Below are 21,929 nucleotides of genomic sequence, written 5' to 3' on the forward strand. Positions count from 1 at the left end.
CCTCAAGGTTGGAGAGAAAGCCTTTTATTTGGTAAGCGACTGTGAGGGTTCATTACTGAGTAAAGGGAGAAGGCAACAAGGGTCTATGAGAGGAAGTAGTACAGAAATTGGAATATCGTCAGTGAAATAATTGCAAGGCAACATTTCAGGGTAATTTCCTACTGCGTTTTAATGACCAATAAAGAAGATACAAAAGTGTCATTTATAGAGAAACTCCAGCATTTTGTTTTCTTGGTTATTCTAATAGATCAATTGAAACATATAATATGATTTAAAAAACAATTTTTTTGGCCAAACACTGTATTCAATCTTTCATGCTACAGATCTGTGTAGTTACTGCTTGTCATCCAGTCAAGATGGAAGTGAGTGGGGCTAAACGAGAAGAAAATTCTGCTCTTTTTCCTTCTGATAACGGGCAAGGAAACCTTGCAAACTCCATCCTAAGACATTTTCCCATTTTCTTTATTGTGGCTGGTTTCTAACTGAAAGTTACAATATATTCATTCTTAGGCAGTGGGGTGGTTTTGGTGAAAACACATGAGGAACCCTTGGGGTTTTGGGAGGTGAAGGGCAGTTTTTTAATCCATTAGCTTTGTCTGCCTAGGTTCACCACCCAGAACCAACCCCAAGCCCACCAAGTGGGATGACATGGACTGAGTATGACACGGGGGACAACTTCAGCGCCAGCTCACTCCGTGGATGGGAGGGGCTGGAGACCAGGGCTACTTGCAGAGAGGACAGCTCCTCCTCCTGAACACCCCTCCTGCTCATCTCACAGAGCCTCTTCCTCCTCTAGAATCAGCCGCCAGGACCTCTACAATCTGACTTCTGCTGCTAGTAACATCGCAAAGGCAGAATCTGGCTTCTCTGCAAGGACTTCAGGCTTGTCAAACTCAATCACCTGAAAGTCAGAGAAGAAGAACTGAAATCAGCAGAAAATATCTACCCACTGTAAAGCTCAAACCACTGAAATTTCTGGGGAGATGAAGCCAAAAGAGCTTCCTGTACCTTCCCATTTTCCATAACCAGGACGTGATCGCAGTTGAGAACTGTGTTGAGGCGGTGGGCGATGGTCAGCACAGTGCAGCCTTTGAAGGCATCTTTGATGGTGTTCTGGACCAGGGTGTCAGTCTTGGAGTCCATAGAGGCGGTGGCTTCATCAAGGAGAATGATCTGTCAAGGAGGGAACATTGTAAAGGTAAGCCAAAGGTGCACTGAGAGGGGAATTTATAGCCTTGGCTCTATTTACTTTAAAAAAAGAAGAAGAAGAAAAAGAAGACCACAAGACGAAAAGTAATTAGCTAAACATCCATCTCAAAAAGAAAAAAAGAGAGAAAAGAGTGAAGTAAAAGTCACATCACATCACCTCCATCTTTCCCAAGGAACTTGCTAGAGGGACAAGGTTGTATATCCTTTACTCCTCTTTTTAAGTGGTTTTTTCTAACCCTACAAACTCGTAGGGAGACAGGCTGCACAGGCTTTATCTATTGTGCTAACCTGAGTCGGCATGAAGCACAGCAGCACTTACACTCATTCCCTATATTGCTGCCATATCAAACGATCACAAACTTAGAGACTCAACATAAAATTTATCTTCTAGTTCCAGATGTCAGAAATCCTAAAATCAAGGTATTGTCAGGGCTGCATTCTTTCTGTTTCCTTGCCCTCTCCAGTTTCTGGGCCACTTGTATTCCTTGGCCCATAGCCCCTCCTGGCATCACAGCTCCTTCTCTCTCTTTGACTCTTCTGCCTCCTCCTTGGAAAGCTCCATGTGAATACGTTTGGCCCACTCAGATCTAGGATCATCTCCCCATCTCAAGATCCTTAATCACAACTGCAGAGTCCCTTTTGCCAAGTAAGTTAATATATTAAAAGTCTTGGATGAATATGTTCACAAGATCCAAAAATCAGGACATTAACATCTTTGGGGAGGTGGGGTATTATTCTGCTGGTCACAGGGCGGATTTGATTTAGCAAATCAGAGCACTTGAACTTAACCCCTGACTCTGCTTGACTGGCCAAGTTACTTAACTTCCTCGAGGCTCTGTTCCCTGATAGGTGAAAGGGGGCTATGCCTTATTGATGAGCTAGAAATGGAGATGACACTTAAACCACTTAGCACGGCAGGCACTGGATCCATGCCGGTCCCTCTCCCCTGACATTAGCACATCTGGAGAATACACACAATGGGTCACACCTTTGATGAGGCTTGAGACACTGACATTACTAAAGCAACAGCAATCCCTTCCTGGAAATCAGTAAATAAGGGTGGCTAAGTCACAAAGAAAAATAAGTATAAATTACTTATAATATAAGTATAATTGTACAATTCCCATATCCTAGCATTCTGATGGCCCTCTTGAGCATCCTGGGGACAGTGTATCCAGATTCAGAATTGTTCAGAGACAATGGGAGAAAGTTGGGAGACAGATTTTTCAAACTCAAACCACTTAGGCGAGCAGAGTGAAAATCTAAGCGAGACCTCCCCAGGGGAAGCCTGGGAGAGGAAGGTGCTCTTGCTGTAAATGGCTGTTACTTTTCAATTTTTATCCCTCACAACTTTGTCTTAAGAAAAAGTCATCGGTTTTTAAATGGCTCAATTGCTCTCTCTTTGCTGAAAGACATACGCCTGGCACTACCTCCTGGATTGAGTGGCGCTGCAGGAGATATCCAAAATTTAACCAATCCATTTTCCGTGTTTTCTTACCTTTGAATTACGGAGAAGAGCTCGGGCCACACAAAGCAGCTGACGTTCCCCTACTGAGAAGTTTTCTCCATTTTCTGTGACTTCTGCCTGTAATTTTTCTGGGAGTTTCATTATCTATAAAACACAGAAAATGCCACATTTATGCTGATGATCTATAAAATTGTCCTATGCTGTCTGTATTGATTGCCCCCTTCTCTTGCATTCATCAGCTTGCTTTATTTTACTATGGCAAAGAAAGTGCAAAACAACAATCATTTCAATATTGGAAACAGGCACCAGGGAAAGACCGGGGAGTAGGTGGACATTAATAATTTAAAATCACAGTATGACTCATAGAACCCCGTAGACAATTCACCAAAAGAACAAATGATGCAAATGCAGTTTCAGAGAGCACACAAGCAACTGGAAATGGCCTTCTGGATTGCTGTTTGCATGGACAAAATAGAGATGGGATGGGAGAGTTTCCTGGACATTAAGGAAGGGTAAGACAGGGTCTGGCTTATCCAGAGTGACAAGCCAAAGTGGCCTTGGAAGATGCTCATGTTGGTACACCAAGTCCTGGAAAAATATCATGTTGGGCTGTAGAGGTGGTCATGCTTACCTGCTGACCTCAGCTGGGGTTGTAGTTCTTATAGGACAGGGTCCCCTCTCACAGATGGTTCAGTCCTCTCCAACCAGCCATACTTGCTATTCCCAGAACATTCCACACCCTCCCGTTTTCTGTGGCTGATAAGCAAATGAGGCCATTGGCAGAGTAGCAGGGCCTTCCATCTGCTCTACAGCCAGATAGGCTTGCGTTCAAGTCTCCACCCTGCTACTCACTAGCCTGGGCATGTTACTTCCCTGAGCTTTAATTTCTTCATCTCTAAAATTAGGGGTAAGAGTACCAACCTCAGAGCATTGTAGTAAGGACCAAGTGAGACGATACACGTAGTGCTCTTGACTGGATCATTGTAGAGCCCTATTGTTGCTTTTAATAGGAAAGAGTAACTAAGGATTATGTTCTACCGACTTATGTGGTGTCCAAAAATAAACTTGGCTAAGTGCTGGCCTAGGTGCTTGTCAAATTTAAACCTAGGCCAGGAATCTAGGGCAGTGGTGCTGGGAAACAAACTCCTCCTCAACAGCCCCAGAGACCTACTGTGTCTCTCATGAACGTTCTCTCCAGAACCTGCCAGAGCATCTCGTCGGTGTGACTCTCAAAGGGATCCAAGTTGTACCTGCAATGAAGGAGAGGAAAGGACAGGGAGCCGGATTTCCAGGGACGAGAGGATGGATGGGGAGCAGACTTTCTGTAGCATGTGGAGGAGGGTAGGAGGTGGCATGTGATGACCTCATGCTCCAAGAATCATCCTCAGTCCAGGACAGTGGTCCACAAAATACGGACCTCAGGCCACGAGACCAAGGGTCCACAACTCTGCGATGGAGCAGAAACCGCCGAGGCAGGCAATGACAGGTGGAACCCTGCCGAGAGGCAGCTCTGAGCAAGGTGCTCAGAAAGACACACCTGGGCCTCTCAGCAGCCCCGAGTAGCAGAGTGGGTTTGAACTGATAAAATTCTTGGCAGAGAAAGAGGAAGAGTGAGCAACCCAAATCTGCCACTCCATGCATCGGCAGCTCCTAGGGCCTCACAGGGTGCTGAGCAGTTCAGACCCAGAATGTAAATCTACTGTTTCAAGAGACAGAATGCATTTTTCAAACAATGAACTCTAAATACAGTAAATACAGTTACCCTACTTCATCTGGTGCGCTATGGGAGAAATGGTCCTCTCATTACAGAGAGAGCCACTGCACTGGCTAACTGAGAAACTGCCTTTTCCCTTGTGCCTTGATATCAGATCTGGAGCCCCACAGAAGCTGCAGTCCTACTGTTCTTGCTTGGAATAGCTTCTGTTCACTTAGTTGTGGAAATAAATGAATGCACTTCGAAATGGACAGCTATATATGTGAGGTAACTATTTATTTTATTGTGCACACTGGGACACTTTTCAGAGTGGCCATTGCTAAACCTGATGGGATGCTGGGACACAGGCATAAACTAGGGCTGTCCAGAGCCACCGGAATATCTGCTCAGTGTATGAATGAATATAGAAGCATCCTGTTCATTGATAATGTGTTTATAAAACACAAGCAATGCTCAGACCCCTGGGCCCTGGCTCCTCCCAAGGCTGGAGGCAGAAACAGGGACCAGCAGTGCTTGTGAACCCTCTGGGATGCTGCTTCCCTCAGACAGAACAGCTCCAGGCCAGCCATGCCCTGGGGACATCACAAAGTTCTTGGTCAGTCTGATTTCACTCTCCAAAAACAGGAATGCACAATGATTAAAAACAGCTACCTTACTGTACCTACAAACAGGACAGGATCCTGTGGGATCACGGTCAGCTTGGTTCTGAGGTCTTCCAAGCTGAGAGTGCAGATATCCACCTCATCAATGAAGATTGTGCCATTGGCTGGCTCCACCAGACGAAACAAGGCCATTCCTAACGATGACTTTCCTGGGAGCCATAAAAGCAAGAACAACAAATCAAACATCAGTTTGTGCTTCCATCATATCGAAGCATTTAATTAGTGGGATTTTTAATGCAATGCAAATGGCTCCATAAGGATGATGGTGTAGACAGAAAGTGTCCTCACTGGGGTCGGGGTGGAGGGATGGGCTACCCTGGCACAGTTAACCTGCTCATCCTTGCAAGGGCCCTTAGCACACAACTCATCTCTGGGGCCCTGTTGCACTAGAATGATTGTCATTTAATTAATTCAAAAACTGATGTGTCTGCTTCCATCTCCACACACCCATTCAACCTGAAATCCTAATTTACAGTAAAGAGATTTGAGAGAAATAACAGCCAATCTGACACACATACACATCACTCTCTGGTGTGACTTAACTAGGACATCCAGGGGAAATCCAAAGAAAACAACCTAAAAGAAACAAAAGCACAGCTTGTCCTCACCGGAACCTGTTCTTCCAACAATCCCGACTGTCTGCCCACTTTGTATGTTCAGGTTCAGGCTGTCGAGAACAAGGGGGGTGTTGTCTCTGTATCTCATCTGATAGTCTCTGAAGGTGATCTCCCCATGGCTGGGCCAGTCTTTGGGACAGGTCCCCACTTTGAGGGGATGAGTGCACTCAGGAACACAGGTCTGTAAAGGAGAACAACCAATGACCAGTGAATAGCCATTTGTTTTTTCATTTATTTAACTAATTCATTCATTGATTCACACAGTTTCAGGTACTGCTATTCATGGTGGTGAAATAAACCATAATGACCCTTAATTCTAGAAACTCACATTCCAGTGGGGATGTCAGATAATAAACAAGAAAAAAAATTTAAAATGAAGACAATAGAGTATTGCAATAGGATACAGAATGTGATTTGTGTGTTGGGCAAGGGGGATGGGAGAGTAAAAGAACTTGAGGTTTGAGGAAGGCGCCTATGTGACATTGGAGCTGAGGGCTGGAGTGCTGGGAGGATGCCAGCTACAAGAGGATCAAGTCCAGAGCCCTCCAGGTTGGGGGGACAGCTAGTCCAAAGGCCCCAGGGCCAGAATGAGCTTGGGCAATTTGAGGAATGGAAAGAAAAATCATGTGGCTGGAGCTTAGCGAATAGAGGGATGGATGACTTAGAGGAATACACAAAGGAAGCTCATACTGGGCCTGTGGGCCTGGGAAAATGTCGGAAGTGTAGCCCTGAAGCTGTATGACAAGGCCAGAGAGAGCCTTGAGATTTGCAGAATTCAACCAGATATAATTTCAAGATCTGCAAGAATTATCATCATGCTAGAAGTAGAAAGATGGTAAGAATGCAGGATGTCAAGTTCAGAGGTCTTTAGAGATACATGAAAAAAAAAAAATCATTTAAGTCTCCTAAGAGTCCAAGAAATGCAAGGTCTGATTAAGGAGAAGGGCAGCTTGGCTTCGTCACAAGAGCAGCCCCTCCTCTTAAGTCACCTCTGTGTAAACAGCTGGAATTAGGGATCCCGTGTGCCCCATCAGGGTGGCTGACCAGCCCACATCTCTGGTCAATAAGCAACCTCATTTAGCTGAGAAAATACCTGTATAGTTAAGGACTGAGTATTTTTTAACGCCTAGAAAATTTAGAATTAGGAATAAAAATATTTTAGAGAAACGAAACTGTAACAGTCATATTTTTAGTTTAAGAAATCTGCATGCTTGGTGTTTCAAGTATTCACAATGTATTAACAGAACTTGGGCTGGTGATGCTAATTTAAAATGTACAATTGAATAATTGATTTAAACACAATTTTACGTTAAAAATTTACTGTTTATAGCATTGATTCTGTCATGAAAACTTAGAGCTTACTATATTTATAAGTTTAATTTATTAAAGTTATACAAACTCAGGAAGGTTTGTGGTTAAATCAGATCATTGAGGTAGTTAAAAAAGAAATTGAATGTATTAAATTTTAAAATGCAGTTTAAAATGTTTTAAAGTGTTTAATTAAGTTTGTAAATGGAGCCACTCTTCAAAGGCACCTAAATGTGACTGCTAGAATTGGCTAGACTTCTTTTAAAAGAATAGCAAGATTTGTAAGTTGGATATAAAAGCTTTTAAAGAAGCGTCAGACTGGGCTTCTATTTTTTCAACTTATGACTTTAATCAATCAAATAATAATTTTTAACTTAAAAAAATTTTAGAGTCAGGGTCGAGCTCTGTTGCACAGGCTGGAGTGCAATGGCATCATCATAGCTTACTACAGCTTCAAACTCCTGGGCTCAAGTGACCCTCCCTCCTTAACCTCCTCAGTAGCTAGGACTATAGGTGCACGCCACCACACATGGCAAAATTTAACTTTTTTTTTTTTTTTTGGAGAGATAGCGTCTCACTATACTGCACAGGCTGGTTTCAAATTTCTGGCTTCAAGCAATCCTCCTGCCTTGGTCTCCAAAAGTGTTGAAATTACAGGTGTGAGCCACTGCGCCTGGCCAAATATTAATTTTTAGAAACCAAAGTAAACCACTGAATTGTATTTTTCTGTGTATCAAAACAGCCCTTAAGGAAACCTTGTTAAAAAGAAGCTCACATTCAACATCAAGGACTTTAGAATGTATTGTAAATACAGGTTTTAAGAAGAGGGATGACTCATCCGATTTGGGGGTTTTTTTGTTTTGTTTTTGATTTTTGAGACGGAGTTTTACTCTTGTTGTCCTGGCCTGGAGTGCAATGGCGGGATCTCAGCTCACCGAAACCTCCGCCTCCTGGGCTCTAGTGATTCTTCTGCCTCAGCCTCCCGAGTAGCGGGGATTACCACCGCTCGCCATCATGCCTGGCTAATTTTTGTATTTTTAGTGGCGACATGGTTTCACCATGTTGGCCAGGCTGGTCTCGAACTCTTGACCTCAGGTGATCTGCCCACCTCGGCCTCCCTAAGTGCTGGGATTACAGGCGTAAGCCACCATGCCCAGTCTGATTTCAGTTTTTTAAAAAGATCCCTTTCGCATCTAAAAAGATCCAATATTTGCCCAAGTCCTGCCAAAATTAACTTGTCCCTCCTCTTTGATGCACTAATTTCTTACCAAAATGTATTCCCTGAGCAGCTCCACGGAGGTGAATTTGGCTTGGGTCTCTGTTCCCGTTCGCACACACACTTGGAGCAGTCCGCTCAGCTGTTAAAAAGGAGCAAGCAGCCGCAGTTAGAGCCCCTTCCTCCTTCGGGTTCTGTTGCTCCCGGTTTAGGAGGCAGCCCTGGTGAATGACCCCTCCCCTGCCTCAAGCAGGACGGCACAGACAGGAGGTCTGCCTTCCCAGCCAAGTGCCCAGAAGTAAAGATATTCCTGTTGGGGTGTTTTGCCTTTAAACACTTCCTTTGTATTTAGAAACAAATGGTAATTACATTTTTCCTCAGCACTCCAGATGGTGAGAATCATCTCCCCACAGAACCACTTGATCACACGCCTCTTCGAGTGGTGGGAATTCTCTCTGGGAGCTGCAGAACTGCTAGGTATCGGCCCCTTGCTGCCACCTGGCAGGGTCTTGCATCTCAGAGCAGCCCCCCCTCAGTCCCTTGCTCAAAAAGCAACTGAAAACCACATCGCCATAAGAGAACAGAAAACCATCAAGCCTGTCTTCTTGCTATAGTAATGAGAAAGTCAAGGCTCAGACTGGGACATGTGGCTTGCTAAGATCACCCACCTTAGGCCTGGATCTCCCAGAGGCCAACCCTGAGATTTGACTGTAAGGATTATATTAGGGCAGGTTGAATGGTGTCCCCCACCCCTAAAAGATGTGCCCATTTCCTAATCCCTGGAACCTGCAAATGCTCTCTCATTTGGAGAGAGGATCTCTGCAGGTGTTAATAAGGACCTTGAGATCATCCTGGATCACCTGAGTGGGTCCTAAGTCCAGTGATAAGTGTCGTTATAAGAGACAGAGGAGAAAACACAGAGGAGAAGGGGACATGAAGGCAGAGGCAGAGACTGGAGTGATGCAGCTACAAGAAAAGAGATGCCAGGGATGGCCAGCAGCCACAGAAGCTGGAAGAGAGAAGAAACAGATTCTCCCGAGCCTCCGGGGGGAAGCTGGCCCTGCCAACACCTTGAGTCCGGGCGTCTGACTCCACAACAGTGAAAGAATACCATTCTCTTGTTTGAAGCCTGCAAGCATGTAATTTGTCACAGCAGCCTTCACAAACGAACATAGGCAGTGAACCCAGATTGTACCAGGAGGGGATGGAGGAGTGAGCAGGGGAAGAGAGGCTGCCCATACCAGGTGTGTTTGTGAGACGTTACTGCTGTGGGCAACTGAGAGTCCAGCTGGCCTGGGAGCTCTGGGACACTGAATGGAGCACACCTCGGAACTGGCCCATGCCGGGGCAAGAAAGCTGAGGTGCACGTGGGTACATAGCCACTGACTCTCTCAGTCATTGCTACACCTGCTCCTGGGTGTGAGAATGCCTGGAACCTCCAGCCTTCCCTGGAAAGGTGGGGCAGCCACAGCATGTGTCACCAAGTGGGCTAGAGGCAGGGCCATCTCATGCATTAGCGAACTTCATTGACTGAGCAGTAGCCATGGGCCAGGTACTGGTTGGGGCACCAGTTTCCAGGGTTGAAGGTTACAGACAAGATCCCTGCACTCACGCAGCTTCCATTCTAGTGGACTGGTGGAGATGGCACACAAGGCCATTGCGGGAGTGACAAGAATGTCCCGAAAGGATGATGTAGGAGAGGGGCTGGAGCTGGGGAGTTAGCTTAGATAAGGGGTTCCAGAGGACTGTGTGAGCTGAGGCATTTATGATAAGAAGTCCACCAGTCAAACTCGGGATAAGAATGCTGTAGTAAGAAGCAAGAGGCCTTAGCCGCAAAGAGGCAGGGGGCACGAGCAGGTGGGTGACGTGGAGAGCGTCCACCTTTCGGTGCAGACCCTCTGAGAGCCCCTCAGCAGGCCTCCCTGCTTAATACAGGTCAGCAGTTTCCACTTCTTTAGAGCAATGGCTCTCAACCTGCCCCAGAGAGAGCATTTGGCAATGTCTAGAGACGGTTTGGGTTGTCACAACCTGGCAGGAGGGACGTAATACCAGCATCTCATGGGCAGAGCCAGGGAGGCTGCTGAACGTCCTACCATGCACAGAACAGCCCCTCACCAAAAGGATTATCCAGCCCCAAAGCCTGCAGTGCCATGGTTGAGAAACCCAGTCTTGGAATACAGATAATACCCCTGCCCCCGACTTACAAAGTTCTACATATTCTACTCTGCTGGCACCTCATACCACCTTGCTCAAGCCACGTGGGCTTCTCAGATTCTCAAACATGCCAGGATCATGCCTACTGCTGAGCCCTTCCCTGAGGCACTCTTTCTTCCAGTCTTCCTGGGCTGGTTCTTTATCCTTCAGGTCTCAGGTTGGAAGCCACGTCCCAGCAGAGGCCTCCTGTGGCTGTTGTATGAAATGTTGCTTCCCCTTCTGACACAGACATTCCTCCACTTGTTGTCTTCCCAACGCTTAAACACCTTCTGAGCTTCTCATCTATTTACTTGCCCCTCATTTATTCCAGCTGCCCATTAGAATGAGGGCAGGACTTGTTCGGACTGCTGACTGCTGAATCCACAGCCACTAGCACAATTCCCGGCTAATGGTGGGTGCTTAGGGGATATCTGGTGAGTGAATGAATGAACCCTGCCCTTGAGAAGGGCATATACATCTTTTGCTAAATGCAAGAGTATCAGCTCCCAAGGCCACGGCAGCCCTCCCAGATTTAGGATGCCCACAAAGGCACAGTGCTGGCCCCAGGAAGTGCTTATTCTACGTGATGTGATATGATGTCACTTTGCATTCACTTTCTGCTCTGTGGGATTTCATGCCAATTTCTCATCCATCTAGGGAGTCTTCTCTAGTCTCAAGTGGAGTGCTGTCATTTTGATTCTGTGTTCTCCAAAGGGGGCTAATGCTCAATGAAGCCACAGAGCCAGCTGGAGAACAAGTGTTCCCATAGATCTCAATGCTGTGCACGACCTTACAGGAATGTTTGAAAACAATCTCATGGAAAGCTGATAATATCGCCCAAAAGCATGACCTTAGTTGGGGAAAGCTGTTTTACTTGGACCAATTAAGGGAAACTGTTCAACATCATCTGTTTGATATTTTACTAGGCAACAACAAATGAAAACATCTATCAATACAGGAAACCGGTTACCCAAGGAAAATTCATTTTTCCCCACTTAAGAGAGAGTACTGAGAATACGTTTTTGTTTCTCCTTCTTCCCAAAAATACCATTTAAATGATATCAGATAAATTTTCCATAAAGAATAGACCTTTAACAGTAAGGGGATTGAGGAGAGACAGCAGTGAATGAGCTACAAATTTCTACAAGATGGAAAGAGGATGAAAGCCTTTTGATAAAATGGAAGCAGAGCATGCTAGAGTTTAAAGAGCAGAACCCAGAGAGGCTCCAGGTATGAGAAGGGGGCCCACAAGGAGGCTGGCTGATAGGCTCTCTATATAGACAACCACTCCCGTCTGGTTCACTCACTCCTCTTCCCCTCTTCTTTCTCCTAACCAGAGTTAGTTGGACCCTTTTTCCCTAGGCATGGGAGCACACGTGCACACAGATACACACACATACACATGATTTTCTCTAAAGAAATTGAATTAACTGCCTGGGGATAAATGGGGCTCTCAGAATAGTCCCCACATAAAAACTTCTTTAAGTCTTACATTTGGGTACCTAAAAGTCAGCTCCCTGGCTGCTTTCCTGAAGTGAAGCCAGCCTATGGAAAAGCCCCACCACCCACCTACTGTAGTCATAAAATTTCCCATCAGGAGACACCTAGCAAGGTGAAACAAAGGCAGAGGAAACTCTGAAAACCCAACCCAGTTCCCCGAGGTTAAATACAAATGGGTCGGGAGACAGATGGACAAAACCAATGGCATGAAAGAGCAAGAATGAGAGAAACAAAAAGAAAAACTACCTCTGGAAGAAACAGATGCAAGTCAAAGAAGGGAGGAGAGTTTAGGAGGGGAAAAAAGACTCTAATTGATATGGTTTGGCTTTGTCCCTACCCAAATCATCTTGAACTGTAGCTCCCATAATTCCCACGTGTTGTGGGAGGGACCCAGTGGGTTGGGAGATAATTGAATCGTGGTGGCAGTTTCCCCCATACTGTTCTCATGGTGGTAAATAAGTCTCATGAGAGCTGATGATTTTATGAGGGGTTTCCCCTTGTGCTTGGCTCTCATTCTCTCTTATCTGCCACCATGTAAGACGTGCCTTTCACCTTTCACCATGATTGTGAGGCCTCCCCAGCCACGTGGAACTGTGAGTCCATTAAACCTCTTTTTCTTTATAAATGACCCAGTCTCAGGTATGTCTTTATCAGCAGTGTGAGAACTAACTAATACACTAATTAATATCCTCAGAGAGATTCAAAAATACACTGCATCCATGTAAAAAGTGATTCTTTTAAAAACTCAGAAAATAAGAGCTTCTGGAAATTAAATATATGAATATAGGATTGCCAAATTTAAAATTCAAAGGAATAGCTGAATGGCAAAACTAATGAAAATTCCCAAGATAAAAAGACAAGAACATGGAAACTTTGAGGGAAAAGAAAAAGAAACATAGAGATTGATGCAAGAAATTCAATATTCAACTGACATGAATACAGTAAGAAAAAAAAAAAAAAAACAAAGAAAAAGAGGACATTGTCAAAATGAAGGAGAAAAAGGAGACATGTTTCCAAGCTGATGAGAAATTTGACTTTAATCTTAAAGAACTCACAGCATCAAACAGAACACATGAATAAAGACCCACATTCAGATACATGATTCCAGAGTTTCACAGCACTAAGAATAAGGACTATGTCAAAAAAGTTTCCAAAGATAACAAGATTCAAACAAACATGAGGTCCAGGTGGCCTGCATTCAAATCCTGGCCCTCACACATGACAGCTGTATGATCTCAGGCCAAGTCTTTCTGGGGCTCAGTTTCTTCATCTGCAAAATGGGGATCACGGCAGTATTGGAAGGTTGTTGTGGGGAGGAAATGAATTAATTTAGTTAAAAGACAGGGCCTGAAGCCAATCACAATCAATGCCATATGTTCACCTATTATTGTTATTCAAAAGAAAAAAAAAAGCAACCAAAAAGATAAATCAGTAATTATTTGTCATCGACATGATGACCGTCTCTCCGGCGTTCATTTCACTCCCTCCACTGTGGAGTAGCTATGTGACTTAAAGTTGGAAACAGGTGTAACTCCATCCCTAGCCTAACCAATGATCTGTATCCCACCAAACCACTAATTAGTTCTGGGATGCCTAAATTAATCCAATAAGAGTAAAGCTCCAGGCTTTTGCCTCCATGGCTGGGCCAGGAAATGCTTTCCTCCAATAAGAGTAAAGCTCCAGGCTCCTGCCTCCATGGCTAGGGCAGGAAATGCTTTCTTTCTGCTTCTTCTTTGCTGTAGACCCCAGAGGCTGCTGGTCACTTGTGAGGAAAGTGATCACAGGGCATGGGCAAAGCTCAGAGCCATAATCCCACTGTGCCTGAAGTCCACACAACCATCCTACTTTTTAATGATGTGAGCCACTAAGCTCCCTTTCTCGTTTAAACCCATTCGGGTTGGGATTTTTGTTCTGTCCATCCAAAAGCACCCTTCCTGATGTATTATAAGCCGGAGCCTCCAGACTAAGCCCAACCTTGCACCAGGCATTACCTGGATGATGTATGACAATGACAGGCCTTTGGATGAAGTACTGATGGAGGAGAAACTCAGGGTCACCAACAAGGCCACAATGAAGGTAAGGATGTTCATGAGGACATCCATTCTCAGCGCAAACCACCTGAGAGCACAGTTAAAGTAGAGGAGGTGACTGGAGTTTTCGTCGTTTAGCATCTTAAACCTACAGTCAAGAAAATCAGAAAAAGCAGGAGATCGAGTTGTGCTTCTGTAGACTTAGGGTTAGGGTGACTGGAGAAATGAGGCCAGGGAATTTTTAATTGAGGGAATGCACTCTCACATAGCAAACTCTTACAAAAATGAACATATATTCATGCTCTTAAAAATCTGCCACTCTAGACATCTTTGATTTGCACATATTTTGGGAAATCTCATGTGGCAATACAGTAGGGTGCTAAGTGGCTCTTTCTGTCTTTCCCAGAATTGGCAGCTAGAACCTACAGCTGAGAATAAGAGGTGCTGAATGCTTCACATTCTGACTCCAAAGGATCCCTATCATGGAGTCAGCCATCCTCAAAGGCTTTGTGGAACTGACAGTTGGCCCCCTTGATATATAGAAAGGGTGGGCGTGGGTTGTGAAGCAGGTCACCTTTAGGGAAGTCAATGTTTGTGACCGTAGAGGAGGGAAGGGAGGGCACATGTCAGGTTTCCCTCCCTGAATCAGAGAAAGAAGATTGAAGACAATTGCTTATAAAGCTGGAAGCCTCTTCAAGGAGGGGAAGCTGACACCTTGCATCCCTGCTGCATGTCCGTGGAGCCAAAGGTCTTGGAGACGGGGGAAGAAGCACAGAGTTGAGTGACAGGGAGATGACACAGCCAGGGGACGGGGGCAAGACCCACCCTTGGAGTTCCGCATTCCCCAGATGTATGGAAGGCAGATCTCATCAGCTCCTCAGTTCCTAGGGCTGAGATAGCAGAAGATGACCTTGGAGCCTGTGGTCCCTGGCATGGAGCAAAGGGGCCTCTGCATCAGAGGAGTGCAGTGTGAGGGCTTCCAGGCAGAACTCACAGGAAGACCCAGTGACTCCTACCAATCGAGCAATGCCGGCAGAACTTCTGGGGTTCTGGCCCTGCTGGGGTCTCCAAGCTGCTGTCCCACATCTGCACAGTGCACTGCAGCAGCAGGAAAGGGTAGCAGAAAGGAGAGAATGGCCCAGAGGTGCCAGTCACCCAAGAATGTGTTCTTCCTTCTGTCCCCTCCCCAGTTCCCCTGCATCAGAGAGCCAGGCCTGGAGAAAAGGAAGAGGGTGTTTAAAAGGACAGAGTAGGTGCTTCTCAATTACACACACACGCACGCGCGTGCGCACGCGCGCGCACACACACACACACAGCGTAGCCTTGCCACACCAAGCCTCTGGGGGAAAGAGACCTGTGGCTTGAATACATTCAAGATTGAAATTTTCACCGCACTGAGATGACCATTAACCAAAAGAGACATCAGATTCAATTGCCACTGTGGTTTCCCTGATCTAGTGGGGAAGGGCTTCATGAGAACAGCTGGTAGAAACTATTGGGGGAAAAATGAAATCCTTTCCATGCTTAAAGGCCTAAGGAGGTAGAATTCCTCCCCTGGCATAGTCGTGAATGTGCTCAGGCACTGCTGCTCCACGCCGTCCTGGAAGGCCTCCCAAAGTTCTGCCTGGAAGCCCCTCTGACCAGCCGCCCTGGGCTCCACCACCCTCTCCTCCTCTCTGTTTTAACTCTAACTTATTTTCCCCAGAGCTTAATCAAAATATTATTCGAAACACAGCACTGTTTCTATCATGCAGCTATACAGCATACAAATTCAACTGACAGCCTCTGTGACCTGGAAGTCACCTATGGTCTTATCTCTGTGGTTGGTTAGATTGCATAGAAACAAAATCACTAGCTGGGATCAAATTGGAATTTGACCTCTAACCTTTTTACATTTTTTAAGCTGTCGCATTTTTGTCTGGTGGCAAAAGCAATACATGTCAGAAACCCAAGCCCTTTGGAAAGAAATTATTAAAAGAAGGGAACCCCCATCAGTCATTCTTGGCTCCTTATAGGATTCTCTCAGAAATCTTGGAGGAGAAGCTGTGGGAAGACAAAGCTTGCATGTGTGTTTGTTGTGGGTGAGTAGACGAACAGCTCCATGGGCTTTCCTCATGGCTAGGACTTTGGAAGGGTCTATGTGTGAGGCAGGACTCTTGAAAAACGATGTTCAGGTCAAACTAGGGTCAGGACTAGGTGCTGACTGAACTAAAGACAAGATGTGATGTCAAGTGTACTCTGAGATCCTGGGTGGTAAAATGGAGGGGGCGTGAGAGAGAATTCAATGAAATTCTAAATGTAATGCAATTCCAGGCCGGTTGCAGTGGCTCACTGTAATCCCAGCACTTTCGGAGGCCAATGCGAGTGGATCACTTGAGGTCAGGAGTTCGAGACCAGCCTGGCCAACATAGTGAAACACTGTCTCTACTAAAAATACAAAAATTGGCAGGGCCCCAGCTACTTGGGAGGCTGAGGCAAGAGAATCGCTTGAACCTGGGGGACGGAAGTTGCAATGAGCCAAGATCGTGCCGTTGCACTCCAGCCTGGGTGACAGAGTGAGACTCTGTCTCAAAAAATAAAAATAAAAATAAATAAATAAATAAATTTAATGCAATTCCAAACTTAGAATGCATTCAACGCACCCTTTGGAACTACATCTAATTCTTTCTCTCTGAATGGTGTGTTAGCTTTTTAAGGAAGGAAAAGATAGAAAATCTATGTGGGAAAGGCTGCTATGGATTCACCAAACTCCATTTTCTTTTCCTCCTTTGGATACAGCTGGACTACATTTCCCAGTCTCCCTTGCAGTTAGGTGAGCCCATGTGACTCCAATCTGGCCAATGAATGTGCAGAAATCTTGGGATGCTTTACTAGGGTTGGACCATAAAATTCCCCCTGGGTCCTCCTTCCTGGCCCCCTTGTCTTCTGGCTCAACACAGATGATCCGAGAGAATACCCCAGGGCCCTTGGGATGGAAGAGCCCCAGATGGAAACAGACTATGCCTGAGTGTGGAGTACAATCCCCTACTGTTGCCCCATGGACTGTCACTAAATTGTGACATCAGGAAAAATAAAAATTCATTGTGTGAACTCCCTAAGATTTGGGGTTATTGTTACTGCAGTGAGCCTACTGTGATTTATACCTTTTTTTTTTTTTTTGAGATGGAGTCTCACTCTGTCGTTCAGGCTGGAGTGCAGTAGCACAATCTCGGCTCACTGTAACCTCCAGCTCCCAGGTTTAAGCGATTCTCCTGCCTCAGCCTCCCGAGTAGCTGACATTACAGGTGTCTACCACCACACCCAGCTAATTTTTGTATTTTTAGTAGAGATGGGGTTTCGCCATGTTGGCCAGGCTGGTCTCAAACTCCTGACCTCACATGATCCACCTGCCTTGGCCTCCCAAAGTGCTGGGATTACAGGCGTGAGCCACCGTGCCCAGTCTGATTTATACATTTTATGTCATGTTTTAGAAGTGTGAAGCTGGAAGATGCCAGAGAGATTTACTAACATAGTCCCCATATTTTAAAAAGAAGAAAATGCTAAGTGAAATGAAAGGTGGCCTTTAGAAATTATTTTTACAAGAAACATGTAATAACATGAAACAGGCTATTTTAAATTGTTAAATAAATTTAAGAAATGATTATAAATACTTAAGAAAAAGAAGACTCCATGAAGAGAAAAAAAGAAAAAAACTAGAAGGAAACATGTGAAAAAATTTAATATGTTTGGGTTTGTGGGGTGCTATAAGTGATTTTTTTCTTCTTTTTCCTGTTTTGCCCTATCTTCCTGAATCAAACACATTTTTACTTTTAGAATGAAAAATAGAACAAATAAGGTTGCCATTGAACAAGCTCCCCTCATTCACATTTTCTGGGGCCCCAGATGCTGGAAGAGAGGCTGTGAGGCCAAGTGTCTTCAAGGACTCCTCCTGATTCTTCCAGCTGTTTGTCTACAATCAGTCCCCAGCAGCCCAGACTTCCCTCCTCCTGTGCCCTCCCCATCGGAGTCAGGCATGAAGCATGGGGGCCTGGGGCAGGGCCCCACGTGGGACTCACTGGGTGATGCAGTTCTCCTTCTTGCCATAGGCATGAATGATGCCCAGGCCCTGCATGGAAGAGGTGATGTGGGAGAACCAGGGTGACCGGCTGACATTCTCCACCTTCTTGAGCTCCTGGACTCCCCTGTGGAAAATGCTGGAAGAAAATTGAAAGGGGCCAAGTGGGCCACAAAGTGAGGTCTCATCAGGCTTGCCCTCACACATACAGAGCCAACTAGGCACTCAGCACAGTGCTTAAGTCAGAGACGGTGCCGTCTAACTGGGGATGAAGAGCAGGCCTGCCATTCTGCAGCGATGCCTGCCCCAGGTGTGGGAATGGCGGGGGCGTGAGAACCATGAGTCAGCCGCACCTTCATTTGGCCACAGTGCTAAGTGTTTCTCATATCAGGAAAGTCTTGCTCCACAAGGCGTGATTCTAGTCTTCCAAAACCAAAATTTCTCATACAGCGCAGCCCCTAAGTATCAGCCAACCACTTTTTAGTGCCCAGCCAGAGAAAAAGTGATCTGTTCTAACTCTGGAAGAAAACCCAGTGTGTCAACTGCCAACATGTGGCCTTCTAAAGGTAATTTTGAATGAACATCATTATAGCTGACTTTAAAACCAAATCCCCACGGGATGCAGCTCCCCTTTGTGTGGAAGCTCCAGGAGCTCTGGTGAGCAGGAGACCAGGGACCTCGGGTGTGTACAGCAGCTGGCTGGCCCCCAAGAGGGAAGACAATCAAACCTCCAGACTCTCAGCTAAAACAAACCCAGGGCAGCGAGGACGGAAGCCTCATTAGTGCAGAGCTAAAGTGAGTTGGTTGGAAACACTTGGATAATTCAAGCAGGATGAGCTCTGGTCTGTCCAGTCTTTATAGCTAGAAGGGTGAGTACAGAGCAGAGAAAGAGCTTTTACTAAGTAAATCAACTGCATAAACAGGAGGACAGACAGGAGCAATGATCAAACATAGGAATGACAAAAAGGAACATGAGCCCAAAGAATCCACTGTAAGAATGACATTCAGGAGTTGCTTTTATCCTGTAAATGACTCTCAGAAATTATTTGTATTTGGTCATCACAATAAACCCCCTTGAGTTTGGAGACTTGGACCATTTCATTTGGAGGCAGAATGGGGTCTGGAGGCAGGGAATCTAAGGCCAATTCACACTGACTTCCTAGAACTAAATCGAAAGGAAAACCCCAACTTTCCCCGCCTACATAACAAAAGTCTCAAAGGCTACTCCCCTTGCACACCTGCCCCTGCCTTTTTCTGGGTGACAGATATACCTTTGATGAGTCCCCTCCCACAACCAATCAGGCTGGTGGCAGACCAAGTCTTCATTTGTATAGGAGTAACTTTGTAACTTCACTTCAGCCTCTGATTGGTCACTTTCTGCAACCAATCATACTGATCATGGGCCACTACTTCATTTGCATGGGGCATACACCAAGTGGCCAATGGGAAACCTCTAGAGGGTATTTAAACCCCAGAAAATGCTGTAACTGACCTTCGAGCCCGTATGCTCGGCTTGCTCTCACCCTGTGGGAGTGTACTTTCATTTTTGTTTTTGTTGCTTCCTTCTTTCCTTGCTTTATGCGTTTTGTCCAATTCTTTGCTCAGGACGTCAAGAACCTGGACACACTCCACCGGTGACAATTTCGCTTCCTCAGGGTCACCGCGGGAACAGTGAAAGACAGCAGCAAGAGTCCAGCTCTCCCAGCTCCCTAGGGCACGGTGTCAGCTCCCAGAGCCACACCTGCCCCTGCACAGAGTCCAGCTCTCCTGCGCCAGCACATTCCCACATCCGCATTTGCCACTGTCCATGGACACCATCAGCAGACTTGTTGAACAGAACTGAAGCATCCGAAACTAAATTCGTATTCTTATTACCCAAACCGCTTCTCGTCCTGCATCACCCGTATCTGTCTTCAGGTTGCTCTTCACCTTGAAATCATTCATTGCTTCTCCCATCCCCCAACACCCAAAATTCCACCAGAGGTGGGAAGTGAAACCCTGATGACACTACCATGGAAATGACTCTCAAATCCACATCTCTCTTCTGTTCCCACTGCTGCTGCCTACCTCTGGTCCTCATTAATTCTCTCACACAGACTGTAGATTTCAAGGGACTCCCACCCTATGGTCTGCCCTGACCTTTCTGTAGCTCCATTCACCCTCCACATTGTGACCACAGCAATTATTTCTAAAACCAGCATCTGAGTGTGAAAACCAACAACCCTGTGCACAGGTGAAAGCAAGTCCAGGGTTTGTGGGCTGAATATTTTATAATTTGGGGAATTCTCTTTCAGATCTGCAATAACTATCCCACTGGCTGGGCACGTCTAGGATCATGATAAATGATTATTTTTAGTTATTGATTTTTATGGAAACTCTTGCCTAACAGCTTATTCCCTTTTTAACCAACAAGCCATTGGTTGTGTAGTTTCCCTGATCCTCGCACGCCCTCTGAAACAGGTGAGGCATATATTTCAATGATTACCTTTAGGGAGAGAGGAAACTGAGGTGTGCAGCATCTCTCTGACTTCTCCAAGGTCCTTCAGCTGGTTGTGGCAGAGCTGGGGCTCTAATGCAAATTTCTCTGATTTGCAACCCTTTGCCCTCACCCAATACCCACCATGCTACCTGCTGGGAACCCCAGCTCACCCCAGGAAGAGCGGGGAGCAGGGCGGGTGTCCTAGGAGGCTGGGATCATGGCTGTCCTCCTGCTTTCCCCCAGGGTGGGTGTGCACAGCTGCAGTGGGAACCCCTGCCCCCACAACGTGCAAAGTTGCCTAAGGCCTTTCTCTAAACACACCCATGGTTAGGGTGGGGGTTATTTCTCAAAGCTCAGAGCAGCAACGGTAGAGCCCCATGGTTAGGAACATATCAGCAGAGAGGTGGCAATCATGGTTACTAGTTTCTTGGCCTGGGACCAATGCCTTAATCTTTCAATAACTTCCACCTCTCAGGGTTGCTCTGAGGCTAAAATGCCAGATGTATGCAAAGCACTTAGCACCTGGCATTTACTAAGTACAAAAAATCAGTGGTAGACCATCAGTGAAGACAGCAAGCACTCAATGCTCAATATCACGTGATACCCAGTCAGTGTGTGTGTGTGTGTGTGTGTGTGTTGTTTTCTTGTGTAAATAGCACATGGGCCTACCGTAAGAGAATGAAGAAGCCTACAGCAAGGCCGGCCACGACTAAAAGGACAGCAGGAAACACAGCAGCCAAGATCACGAGAATAAATACCACCATAAAGAACTGCTGCAGAAAGTTCTCTGCGTGAAACGGCAGCCTCACATCCAGCTCATCCATATCCTTGGAAAAACGGTTCATTAGCCTGCCAGTGGGAGTCGTGTCAAAGAAGCTCATTGGGCTCTTTAAGATCTGTGGAGAACAGTAGAGAGTCAGAGTCGAGGTGGGTGCTCAGTAAACCCTGCCGCTCTGCTGGGGGTGAAATTGTGAGCACAGGGCCTGACCTTTTTTCCAGGGCACAGCACAGTGTGTCAGGTGATCTTGGGAAAGGGAGGATGCACCCCCTTCTTGCAGCCACCGTGAATGAATGTGAATGTGGGGATTCAGTCTCTGTGCGGAGGCCCCGAGAGACCCCCTATAGGTCAGGCTTCCCCTCCAAATCTGGGATGCAGCCTGAGACAGGAGAGTCTGATGCCTTTGTCGGAGGAAGGAATTTTGTGCCCCATGGCAATAAAAAGCCAAGTTTCACTTTGTCTCTTTACCTCCGAAGTGTGGGCCCCACCCATATGCTCCAGCCAGGGCCCTCCCAGCCCCTGGCTGCTGCCCACCATGGCAGTGGAATGCGGAGGGGGCTGGAAGGATCTCTTGAGGCCCGTGTCACACTCAGGGCTCTTTGGAGCAGGAGCTGCTTTCTTGGCCTGCACTTCTCTGCCGTGGAGTGGCCTCCCCTACCTCCACCCCCCGGCCCAGCCTCAGGGCTGATGATCCACCCCCA

At 46.2% G+C, this 21,929-nt stretch overlaps 1 protein-coding gene across 1 annotated transcript in view; it reads right to left on the bottom strand.

The window, feature by feature from the left end:
• Window positions 1–434: 434 nt before the first annotated feature.
• The window catches only part of ABCC12 (ATP binding cassette subfamily C member 12), a 62,650-nt gene continuing 41,155 nt past the window's right edge, over window positions 435–21,929 (bottom strand). The window contains exons 20-29 of the mRNA XM_025370895.1: window positions 21,120–21,346; window positions 17,973–18,110; window positions 13,879–14,035; window positions 8,247–8,336; window positions 5,662–5,851; window positions 5,043–5,202; window positions 3,849–3,927; window positions 2,708–2,821; window positions 1,009–1,173; window positions 435–901 (exon numbers count right to left, since the gene is read on the bottom strand). Of these exons, the coding sequence (XP_025226680.1) occupies window positions 815–901; window positions 1,009–1,173; window positions 2,708–2,821; window positions 3,849–3,927; window positions 5,043–5,202; window positions 5,662–5,851; window positions 8,247–8,336; window positions 13,879–14,035; window positions 17,973–18,110; window positions 21,120–21,346 (1,407 nt within the window). The 3' untranslated portion in view covers window positions 435–814. The remainder of the gene's footprint in view (window positions 902–1,008; window positions 1,174–2,707; window positions 2,822–3,848; window positions 3,928–5,042; window positions 5,203–5,661; window positions 5,852–8,246; window positions 8,337–13,878; window positions 14,036–17,972; window positions 18,111–21,119; window positions 21,347–21,929) is intronic.

Source organism: Theropithecus gelada, chromosome 20 (genome assembly GCF_003255815.1).
Source record: "Theropithecus gelada isolate Dixy chromosome 20, Tgel_1.0, whole genome shotgun sequence".
NCBI lineage: Eukaryota > Metazoa > Chordata > Mammalia > Primates > Cercopithecidae > Theropithecus > Theropithecus gelada.